This window comes from Arvicola amphibius, chromosome X (assembly GCF_903992535.2).
Source record: "Arvicola amphibius chromosome X, mArvAmp1.2, whole genome shotgun sequence".
In the NCBI taxonomy this organism is placed as follows: domain Eukaryota; kingdom Metazoa; phylum Chordata; class Mammalia; order Rodentia; family Cricetidae; genus Arvicola; species Arvicola amphibius.
Genome location: NC_052065.1, coordinates 86,550,410 through 86,562,842, shown reverse-complemented (window position 1 = coordinate 86,562,842; position 12,433 = coordinate 86,550,410). Strand labels below are relative to the sequence as shown.

Sequence of the window (12,433 nt, the reverse complement as noted above, 5' to 3'; positions counted from 1 at the left end):
GACCTTACACTAGCTAAACCAGCAATAAGAACTTAGTACACGATCTAACTTTAGCCCCTAATTTAATCTCTACTAAACTAGGAATAAAAGCCAGAGTGGAGGGAAAAGGACCACCGAAGGAGGACTGTCTGGGCTACAGTGTGACCTTGTCTTAAAAAAGAAAGAAAGAAAGTTAGGAATAAAGGAGGAATTTATAAATGTAATGCCTCTCAGCGACTTGAGGCCGTAAGATTATTATGAGCTTTATGCAAAATTATACAGGAAAAACCTGCCATCTCAGACAAGCATAAATAACCGAGGATTAACTTGAAGTATTTGATATAGACTACAGCAAAAACGACTACCACATCTAACATGGTTTTAGAGTAGTTTGACAAACTCATTTACTCATGCATAAAAATTGAGACTGTCCATTTTTTCTGATAGCTGCTCTTTAGCAAAATTGAAATTTTATTGAGCCATTTTTCATGCATTTAATGATTTAATACACTCAAATAAGTGTAAACTGGACAGGATTGAAGGCTTCACCCTCCTTTTCGCAGATGAAATGGTACCCTAAGTGATGAAATAACTTACTTAACATGACAAATTTGTGGCAGTACAGCTTGTCACTTTGTGGACACAGTGTAGTAAAAGACACTGCTTCATATTTATTTAATGAACCCTTGGGTTTTTTCTGAAATAATATTTCATCTTTCCTCTGACTCACTCAATAAAGGCCTTCCTAAACCTGGAGATGGTATTGGGATCCTAAGTCTTTATCCTAAGACTCTAAGGCTTCCCCTCTTATGTGGTAGCATCAAAAAAGCATGAAGGAAGCTGGGTGGTGGTGGTCCACGCCTTTAATCCCAAGCACTCCAGGAGGCAGAGGCAGGCAGATCTCTGTGAGTTCAAGGCCAGCCTGGTCTACAAGAGCTAGTTCCAGGATAGTTAGGGCTGTTACACAGAAAAACCCTGTCTCGAAGAAAAAAAAAGCATGAAGGAACTTAAAAGGCTGTGCAAGTTAGCAGCCTTATTTGTATACTGAAACTATTACACCCTTTTCTTCTTCATCTAGTCTTTTGTTTCTTTGAGATTGGAGCTAGGTGTGGTGGCACATACCTCTAACCCAGCACTCAGAAGGCAGAAGCAGATGGATCTCTATGTGTTCCAGGACTGCCAGCGCTACATAGTGAGACCTTATTTCAGAGAAGGGAAGGTGCAGTTACCTGGGGTAGGTGTAATGAGTGACACGGGCCTGGATGCCCAGTATTTGTGAATTAAAGAAAGATTCTCTACTTTGAGGCCAGTTTAGGCTATACAGTGAGACCTTGCCTTAAAACAAACAAATAGCAACAACAAGAAGCTCAATAAATTCACACTAACAGAAGACTCTGAGTCCCTTGTTTATGGGAACTTTTCTTTCCAGATTCTCAGTCCATATCCACACCACATCCTCCAAATTTCAAAAACCTTTATTTTGAAAGAACGAGCGAAAGAAGGCAGTTAGCAATTACCAAGGACAATGACACTGAAGAAAATACAGTAAGTACTCTTCCCACACAGAACCACCACCCCCTTTCCCATCCCTGGCACAACATTAAAACCATCAAAGCACATTTGACAAAGAAACAGCAGTATGTAACTACGAAAGCAAATTTCCATACTGCTCAATCCAACTAACCCTTGTCAAATGTTCTTCCCCTAGCTAACTCCACCTGCTGGAATGCTGAAGAGATGCAAAACAGACATTTCTGGGGGTATTTTGGACTCTGTTAAACATTCACAAAGTTCAGTGACAAATCAATAAGAGTAGAGGACTCCTCTGATAGGTAAACACTGGATACAGCTTTTCCATCCAATTTCAGGTTTCAGAAAACCGCTAGGGCTGGAGATTTAAACTTTAAACAGGACCAATCGCTAGTCCCTCGGTGGAAACTGTGGGGAAGCTGTCAGACCCTGGTTGGCTACTGAGACTAGTAAAAGTGAGGCAGCTTTGGGCTTAAAACCAAATTTGACTGTGTCTAGTAAAAGACTGTTAATTGAATTTCAAACTGCTAGCCAAAGAGCTCAGTTGCTTGGACTCAAACAAAGGCAAGGAGAGACCTCCTACTGTGCCGCTTGAAAAAGCACACTATCTATTGCCTGCACATATCCGCTGTTTGAATTAAACTGGATGTTGAGTGTTTTGAACTTAAAAGCCGAACTAGAAGCTAATTAAATTGAAGAAACTCTTCTTGTAAAATGGTGAGTTTAACTTTACAGCTTAATGCAGAGAGGGAGTTCCACCCCACGTGGAAAGAGGTTCTTTGTTTTCTACTAGAATAGGATTCTCGTACCAGGAGGGTTCCCTATTCTACATTTGCTGGAATCAATTTATAAAGGGAAGGATACCTGTGCAGGATTAGTTCAGAGCCTCCTCCTCCACACATGCGTGTATACTCACACACATGGCAGTTCAATACATTCCCCCCACACAGAGTCTCACAGTCACATGCTTGCTGGAGTCCACCTCACAAACACACCTCAATAGTAGCCATACACATGTACATGCAGCAACATGTGAGCGTTACTCCAGGGTGACTAAAGGCGGTGCACGAATGTCGATGTGGGGAGGTCATTTTAGGGTATAGATGTACACAAGCCAATTAACTTGCAGTTTGTACTTTTTGCTTTTGCCCTAAGAACAATAAATCAAATGAAAAACACACACTGATATCTTCTTGGGTGTCAAGGAGGCAACTGCCTAGAAGGTCCACTTTTTGCACTTCCAACTACCTATGACATCTTCACTTTGCCCTGCTGGGCCTTCTCATAAAAAGGGGGTTGCTCCTCTAAGCTCTCAGGCAAGGCCTTCTTCTCAGAACGGTCCTCCGGCTTGCGCGCAATCAGCAGGCGGCAGGTGAGCAGGATGCCAAACACCAGAGCATGCGCATAACGTTTGAGAGGGTCGCCGACCAGCTGGTGGAAGAAGAGCACAACCAACACCAGCAACAGCAGGAAGAAGTTGGCCACATCTTTGGGACGTCCAGGGACCAGGGTCATGACGATGCCACAGGCCACTTCAAGAGCGCCAATACTTTTTCGAAGGACAATGGAGTTGATGCCCAGTTTCTTCAGCACAGGAAGGGCTCGGATATAGCTCTTGTAGGCACGTTTCTAGAGTAGGGATAACATAAGGAAATCAAGGCATTAATCACAATTTTAACAGCCAAATCAAGAAAACACCAGCAAGGGTCTGTTTTCCCTTTTTACACGAGCCAAAAGTATCTTATTTGTACCCTGTCCCTTAAATAAAACCTTGTGAATAGGGAAAAGAGGAGGTGATCTGTTTGGAATCTCTGTGATTAAAAACTATAAAAAGTATGGGACTGGAGTTTCTGCCCTCTGTTCTTCTGAAGAGGCAAGCAGGTCTCTGTCTCTCTCTGTCTCTCTCTTTCCTTCCCTTTACCCTTCTCTCAATAAACGCCTCACTTAAGCTCAAAAAAAAAGTATGGGACTGGAGAGATGGCTCAGCAGTTAAGCTGTGTTAGGCTTGGTGGCACTTGCTTTTAGCCTCAACACTTGGTGGGGACAAAGGCAGGCTGATCTCTGTGAGGTCAAGGCCAGTCTGGTCCATATATTGAGTTCCAGGACAGCCAGGACTGCATAGTCTAGAGACCCTGTCTCAAAACAACCACGATAACTAAAAGAGCACTGGGTACTCTTGCAGGGGACCTGGGTTGGATTCCCAGCACCCACATGGTGGCTCATAATTTTTTCTAACTCCAGTTCCATGGGGACCTGCGTCTTCCCACTTCTGTGGCACTGCACAAATGTGGTGCACAGATACATACAGAAAAAGCTCACATACACATAAAAAAATTAGAAGAGGCCATCAAACCACTAAGAAGGCCCACAGCTGCCCCATCCCTGCTAGCACGTCGACCTTGGATTTAGCCTCCTGAACTGTAAAAATAAATGCGGGTTGTTCACAAATTGCCAGTTTGTAATATTTTGTTATTGTAATCTGAATGGACTAAGGTACCAAAAGTAATAACTCAGCAAACCTGGTTTCATAGTATTTTTTACAAGTTGCTGCCTGTAAATTACTAAGGAAATAAAAAAAATCATTGAACCATAAAATTGGTCCAGGCAATCCATATCCATACTTTCTAGCACTTGCTTTGCCCGAAGGGCAAGACAATGCATGGGAAAGCCTCACAAATTTGACTTCCTTTATTGGACTGTATGGTAGTGTTTTCTGAGACGGGGTTTCTCTGTGTATCTCTCTGGCTGTCCTGGAATTCACTCTGTAGACCAGGCTGGCCTCGAACTGGCAGAGATCTGCCTACCTCTGCCTCCCGAGTGCTGGGTGGCCAACACCACCATCGCCCAGCAGTATGGTAGGTTTTTTTTTTTTAAAAAAAAAAGCAGAGGTGAAATATATGTTTGTAGAGTCTGCCAAAATTGCTGATCAACTTAAAAATTCACTGGGGCTACAGTTGATAGAGTAGTTGTCTAGCAGGCATGAAGCCCTGTGTTCAATCCCCAGACTGCATGAATCAGGCATGTTGACACTTGCCTGTAAGCCCACCACTCTAGAGGTGAAGGCAAGAAAATCAGAAGTTGAAGGTCATCCTTAGCTACATAGTTAGAGGTCAGCCTGATACATATGAGACCCCAGTCTAAAAGAACAAACAAACCCTGTTCCTTCACTGACTCAGTATTTAGTATTTCCATATGCTAGGCACTGCACTAAGTATTCTGAATGCGAATATGAATCTTTCAAAAAATAAAGCCTTATCTTATTTTTAATTAATTAATTTTTATTCTTATCATATTTTACATCCCGACCACAGTTTTGCCCCCTCTTCTCCTCCCAGTCCCTTTCCCCCACAGCCTCCTCTCTCCCCCAGATCCACTCCTTCTCCTTTCCCTTCAGAAGAGGGCAGCCCTCCTAGAGCTATCCACCGAATACGGCATATCAAGTTACAATTAACACTAGGCACATATCCTCATGGCAAGACTGGGCAAGGCAACTCAGTAGGAGGAAAAGGGTCCCAAGAGCAGGCAAAAGAGTCAGAGAAATCCCCCCACTCCCACTGCTGGGAGTCCCACAAGAACACCCAGCTACACAACAATAATGTATGTGCGGAGGACCTAGCTCAGACCCATACAGGGCCCCTGATTATCACTCTGGTCTCTGTGAACCCCTGTGAGCCCTGCTTATTTGATTCTGTGAGGCCTTACCTTCTTGCGGTTTGAAGTTGAAAAGGGATAGATACTGTGCTCTTTAAGTGTGATAGAGTGTTGAGTGTAGCATAAAATAATGTAGTGGGTATAGTGGAGGAATATCAAATCTCCTCAGATGGAGACAGTGACAGTGGGATCCTAAAGGAAAATCTAGTGTTTACAAGAACAATAAAGGCTTGGCAAACGGAGGAAAATGGATGGGTAAAAAGGCCCTGAAGTATGAAGCAGATAAATGGGGTTGCAACACAACCTCACTTTGGCGTGGACTGGAGTGGGGAAGGGAAGGAAGACTTGAAATAGAAAAAACAATGGACTGCATGGTGGAAAAGATCGTTGCGCTATGGAGCTTTGGATTTTGTCCTATAAGCCAGTGGAAACAACATAATCTGATTTTAAGGGATGTCTTTTTGGAAACCATGAGGATATATTGGAACAGGTATAGTTGCAAACAAGGAGGTTGAGTGAGATGCCTAGACTAGCAATATGAAACACACTCAGACACTGAAAAACCCCAAACAAATAACAAATATGCAAACAATTCTAGGGCTGAAGATATAGCTCAGTTGGTAGAGTGCAGGAGTATGCAGGAGGGTGAATGAATTGAGCGTGCTGGCGCGTGTCTGTTAATCCTAGCTTGGGAGAAAGAGGCAAGAGGATCTAAAGGTCAAGATCATCCTCAGCTACAAACTGTGTTGGAGGCCAGGCTGAAATACAAGAGATCCTGTCTTTAAAAAAACAGAGAAAGAAAAAAGAATTCTAGAACCTACAAATAAGAGAAAATAGGTCAATTTATCTTTATGTATCTGATTTTACTTAATACAATCTCCAGTTGCATCTATTTTCCAGCAAATGACATAATTTCATTCTCTTTTATGGTTCAATACAACGCTGTACTGTAAGAGGAGACTCCTGGGGCTGGAGAAAAGGCTCAGTAGTTAATGAGCCTGTACTACTATTTCAGAAGACCCAAGTTTAATTCCCAGCACTCGTGTGGGATGGCTCACAGCCACCTGTGACTACAGCTCCAGAAGATCCAAGGCCTCTGACCTCCATGGGCACCTGCAGTCATGAGATTAGTAGCTTGGTAGTGGATCAATCCCAAGTATGTATGAGAGAGAGAGAGAAAGAGAGAGAGAGAGAGAGAGAGAGAGAGAGAGAGAGAGAGAGAGAGAGAGGGAGAGAGAGAGAGAGAGGTCAAAAGCACCAGATAAAGGACTACTAAGGTCAGATCTCAATTTCTATGGCTGCAGACCAAAGAAAAGTTAAACCTACATCTCTCTTAGACATTTTCACCATTTCTTACTAGAGTATATGTTTACTTGGTATTGTATGTAATCTATTGGTGCAAATACTAAACCATTTTTATGTGAGACTTGAGCATCCAAGAATTTGGGGTATCACCCCACTCTTGTTCCTACCCTGCTCCTGAGCATGTGAAAAAAATATGTTAGTCATAATTCTTCCTCTATCTTCTCACCTTAGGTCAGGGCAAGGGTGTTTTGGGAGTGAGATTAAAAGAGAGGTTTGCTAGGCACAGTAAATTCGAGTTTCCTGAAGAGGCAAAGAAGTGGGAAACAGAAGTGTTGAGTCAAATGTTTCGAATCTCTTCAAAGGCAGTCATGCAGCAGTATCCTTGGACCTGCATTTGTTTTATTGCTTGGATAAAATTACAGGTGTCTTATTGCCTCAGTTTCCCCTTTTATAAATTAGATGACTATTTTGGCAATGTAATTGAAGATTCACAGTACTATAGCTTCAAGTGAGAGTAACACAATATACACACACATACACACACACACACACAGAGAGAGAGAGAGAGAGAGAGAGAGAGAGAGAGAGAGAGAGAGAGAGAGAGAGAGAGAGAGAGAGAGAGAGAGAGAGAGAGAGAAATCAGGACAGTAAAGTTACTCTTGGTTGGCAGGGCAGAACTGAGAAGAGCATAGACCATGATGGGTGCTGGTCATCTGCTTCTAATGGGTACATACATACTTACATGTGGAGATTCTGAAATTTTTCTGGAACTGTACAAGTATGTGTTGTCTGTGTGTTAGACTCCAATAAAATTTCCAGTGAGAATTATATGCAAGTTGAAGGGTGCACTTATAAAAATATATTTTGCCCAAAAGTCTCAGCCTAGTTACTATCTTAGACCACATAAAACCTACACAAGTGCTGCAAAATATGCTGACTCACATATGATTTTCATGAATTTTTGTAGAAAAAAGCCACCTGTGAATCATAGAGCATTATCTAAATGCAATAAAAGCTTACCACATTAAATTGCCAACTATTCATATGAATGATAAGCACCTTTTCAGGGCTCCCACTTTCCGTTGTCATTTATACTTACCTAAGGAGAACTCTAACAAACCTGATCCCATTAAGCAAAGGGGATTCTGCCTACATTCTTCTTAGGGCAGGTGAATCTGTCCTCCACTGTTAAGTCAAAACCACTCGGAAACAAAGGCAGATGTTGGCCAAATAGAGTCTACAAGCTTCCAGACACAACTTTGGTGTAATGTGTATGGTTGAGCTTGTGTGGCTAGCTGTGCGAACTAAACAAGTCACATCACACCTTAGGGTCTATTTTCTCCCTAAGGAAATAGACATACTGCACCACTTCCAAGAAGTCTAAGCATCGGTGAATTACTACCCTATTACCTAGTTGGAAAGCAATTAATGGCACTGATTGGAAGCATAAAAGATTGCCTATGGACATTAAATAAACTGCACAAACATGTTGAGAATGTCTCATTAGGGTTACACAAACAGGGGAGCACTTAACTAACTACAGATAACCAAATTAATAGAATTAACAAATCTTTTCTGTGAGGGGATACAAAGAATTAGAGACTTACCCTATGGTCCCCAAGGTCCAAATCCTTTGGCTTCTTTGTGACAGCATGTTGGTGTTTTCTTACTAATACATATGTGGTCTCCTGTGCTCACAGGATAAAACCACCACTTTAAAAAGCTGAATACAGATTGCATGCAGGTTAGCCATTCATATACCTCCAGTTCCTGCACAGGAAGCTACTTAGCAGCATCTGTAAGCATTGTCTCCCAATTCAAGTGAACTAATGAGGCATTCAGTTAAGGGCATCTCTGATCATGCAGGATTCACTTGGGATATAGAAGACTGTATAATAACACTTCCTTAATCTGGGGGAGGTTCGAGACAACACATACCAAATGGATTATTCAGAGATGCATGTGCTAATTCTGTAGGAGAGTCACTGTATTGTACAGCAGCAAGTGGAGTCTTCAGTATTGTCTGATTGCATAAAGGTCTGTTCACAAGAGCACACGAAAGTACATTTTGTTTTCCTATGCACTAGATTCTAGCCCCTTAAATGACCATTAAAATTAGTTAGAAAACCACTGCATAAAATAGAATCAATTATCACCATCACCTACTCAAAGATTTCCTTGAACACCTACTGTACCAGACATTATAAACATGTGTCTCAGCTAACATTTACAACTTTTTGAGGTAGAAATTCTCATTTCCATGTTACAAATAAGGGAACCAAGAGTGCCGGAATTCTAACTCTGATTTGAATGAATCCAAACCCTGCACTCTTCCAACTAATATTTCCTGTATTCTCCAGTCAAGCCAGGGAAAAAGTTCATATATAGTTTTTTTTAAATGGTTTATTCTTATTTTATGTGCCTTGGTGTTTTGCTTGCATGTGTGTCTGTGTGAGGGTGTCGGGAGTTACAGACAGTTGTGAACTGCCTTGCGGGTGCTGGGATTTGAACCTGGGTTCTCTGGAAGAGCAGTCAGTGCTCTTAATCGCTGAACCATCTCTCCAGCCCCCATATATAGCCTTTTGTTTGGTTTTTTGGCACTTTCTCCAGTTATTCCTCATAGAGAGAATAATGTCCAAGATGACATAATAGCTTTATTTTTTTCTCGAGATAGAGTCTCTCTGTGTAGCCTAAGTTGGCTTCAAACTCACAGATATTCATGTGCCTCTGCCTCTCAAAGGCTGGGATTAAAAGTGAGCTCGACATGCCTAGTACATAATGGCTTTAAAGTAGAGGTAAAAAAAAAAAAACAGACAGAAAAGAAATGTATAAGTCAAAATTTTAAAAATTGGCTCAGAAATAAAACAACCCCTCAAAATATAGATTAGGGAATTGAACTCATACAAAAGAAAAAGAAAGAAGAATGTCGGGTATTTTTAAGAGTCAGTTGTAGGTTTTATCAACAAAAAAATTCAATGACCCCCTGTGCACATGATTTCCAATCTCCTCTCTAACAATAGCTTTCTCTATAATCTTGGAGAAATCGTTAAACCTGATGTGCTTCAATTATCCATTAGTAAAACAGAAAGGTCTAATAAAATGAATCTACCTCACAGAGATGTTCTAAATAAATAGCACAACTAAACCATCATCACCCATCACCCCCTTGAAATCTCATGAGAAGTGACACCGCAGTCAATATGTGACTAACTCCACTAATGCAGAAAAGTCACTTCAAAATGGGAACTAATCATTCCATCCGCCCTACGTTTGGTGTTCTGAAGGACTCTTGACCCCCTCTCAGAAACAAGAAATGGTTCATAATCAAGAATAAACCAAACAAGATTGAAGGATGTTGATAAGGCAATGCTACAAAGACTCATTAATTCACCCATCCATCCCACAAATATATATATATATATATATATAATATGTCATTTTGGAGAATGTATATATGCTTTTAGAGAAAAGGTCTTGCTATGTACCTCAGGCTAACCTGGAACTTCCAAATCTCTTGCCTTAGCATGCTGAATGCTGTCCACAAACGTATATTGAGAACATTTTGTTCAAGAACTGAATACTGCCTCATTTTTAAATGAGCTCAAGATTAAAGCTGCGATGAGTCTAGGCACTACGCAGTTGGCTTGCTGATGTCAGAAAGCCATCAGCGGCCACAGCCTGACACTCAGTAAGGAGGAGACCCTGGGAAAGGGCAGTCTGAAAATCCTCTATAAGCTTCATAACACTGCGACATCCACTTTGCAGTTAGATTTCCACCCCTCCAAAAGCCCCATAGTACAGAAACACAAAAGTGATCTAACACACACGCAATTGTTCCCTATTGCTCTGTTAGGGTATACCAATTTAACCCTTTTTCTGTATATGCCAGGAGATCTCCAGGCTGTTTTCTCTTGCTTTCGTTAGGCTGCAATAGACAGCTCCACTCCCTAGGAAGAAGCTCACTCTAAACCCATTTGTGGCTAGTACTCCTCATGAGCTCCTGCCAAGCTGGTAGGAAGCTTTCCGGTGGTGACTCCATCTTAGCCGAATTGCCCGCAGAGCCTAACACTGTACTTAGGGTGCAGCTTGGGGGTCCTCTAAGGCAGCTGGGCAGAGGTTCAGAGTACAGGAAACATAGTGAAGAAAGCTATGTGCCTAAAGAAAGGGAAAAGCTTAAAATACCTCTGGTGCACATGCACAAATGTATAAATAAATGTACATACGAAAAGTAAAGCAAGTGCACATTCGTGCCTTTAAAATCAAACACCAAACTGGTGCAGCCAAGACAAAAGCATAAAAGCATTCCCCCTCCACTGCTTTCCTGTGTTCTAACCTCTTAAAGCCCTTTGGTGGCTTCTGCTACCTCACCCTACCCCCTTCTCCAGTGCAGGCAGCCTTGGCTACTTATTTTGACCTGCTTTCAATTCCATCTGGTCTAACATACTGGGAGGAGGGGAGATGAGAAGGAGAAGCATATTAGGATTTGCCTCTGGGACTAGACCTAAGCCCCCTTCCCCCACCCAAGAGTAATCCTGTGGTAAGGAAGAAACAGAACGCTCAAGCCCGGGCTGTGTGCAAGTATTTTCCGAACATCTACAATTTGCCAGACTTCCTCCATTTACGGCTCATGTTGAAGGGGCCCTGGAAAGCTCTGCAGTGGGCCCTAGGAGGGCAATTAATCCCTCTCAGTGTGTGAGGCTATTCCTTCCTGCCTTGGCCCTAAAGTAGAGATCCTCTTGCCTCTTGTCTCTCTTTCTTCTCTTTTCCCCTAAGCTCATTTTCATCTTGACCTTGAGAGCCCAGTAATGTGCTTACACTCATTACTGGCATTCTGGTGTAGGCTTCTAGAAGCATGTCCCTGCAACCGGGGCGGGGGAATGGAATCGGCAAAGTGACAGGGGCGGAGGTGAGAGACCGAAAGTGCTAGAAACATCTCTTGCTATCTCCAAGTACTCCACTACATAAGTCCTCATGGCACCCAACTGGGAAAGGCAGCCCAGCCCCCAGTTTGCGGAGCTGTTTTGGCCAGTCACCTTTGGGCATTCCAACTCCGCAGAGAGGAAACCTGCAGAGGGCCTGGCTCTGGGCAGCCACCGGAGGCAAGGTGGGGATTACAGACGGTTTTGCAGGACAGGACGAACAGACTTGATAGATTGCGTAGATTAGTCTACACACAAGATAAAACAAGATATCCGGCTTTCCCCTCCAGTGAAGGGGTAGAAGCAGAAGAAGCTCCGTGACCTTTATTTGGGGCAAGACTGCTTTGTCTCCAAGATCCAGATAGCACCCGGGCGTCTAAAGGCATACCGTCAGCTCTGCACACGGGATGAGGAAGAATACCTCGCCAGCCCCTACAAACCCCTAGCTTTAGGAGCCGGTCTCCTCACCCCACCCCCAGCTCTTTTTCTCTTTCCCCTTTGTTCCTCCCTAAAATAAATAAACTCTGGCTAGCTAAACTCTTTGCTTAGAGGGAAAGACTCCGACTTGGAGACTGGCTGTGACTGGGACTTTGGGTGTGTGCTGGGAAGAGGGAAAGGTTCGTCGATGACAGGTGCTACGCAGGTCTCAGCCTTTTGCTTGACTTAAAATTGGGGGTCCTCGCTGGGCAGCCCCTCCCCCAACTGGCATGCAGAGGCACCAAAACAGTTGTTCCCGGCATAGCCCACAATGAAATCGGTTTTGTCCAGCTGTTCCCTCTGAGCTGTAAAGTTGTTAGGGAGAAGGGAGGGTCCGCGGTTAGGGGAGAGGTTAAGGGAAAGGCACCGCACAGGAGCTGAGAAAAGAAAGGCAGAGAGGTAGTCACAATCCCATAGGGGTGCGCTCCTCATTGCTCGTCTATATCACTTACCATCTCATTGTAGGCATCCTTGCTGAGTCTGGGGGTCAACTTGATAGTCCCCATGAAAACAAAGAAGAGTCCCAGGGCCACAGAGAGGGCCATGATAGTTACGGTTCGTGGGGATGCCAT

General features: G+C 43.1%; 1 protein-coding gene across 1 annotated transcript; it reads right to left on the bottom strand.

Moving 5' to 3' along the window:
* Window positions 1-2,716: 2,716 nt before the first annotated feature.
* Tmem35a (transmembrane protein 35A) lies at window positions 2,717-12,433 on the bottom strand. The gene is made up of 2 exons (XM_038317539.1): window positions 12,314-12,433; window positions 2,717-3,138 (listed from the first exon to the last, which is right to left on the bottom strand). The coding sequence occupies exons 1-2, from the start codon at window positions 12,431-12,433 to the stop codon at window positions 2,758-2,760; spliced, it is 501 nt and encodes a 166-aa protein (XP_038173467.1). The 3' UTR covers window positions 2,717-2,757.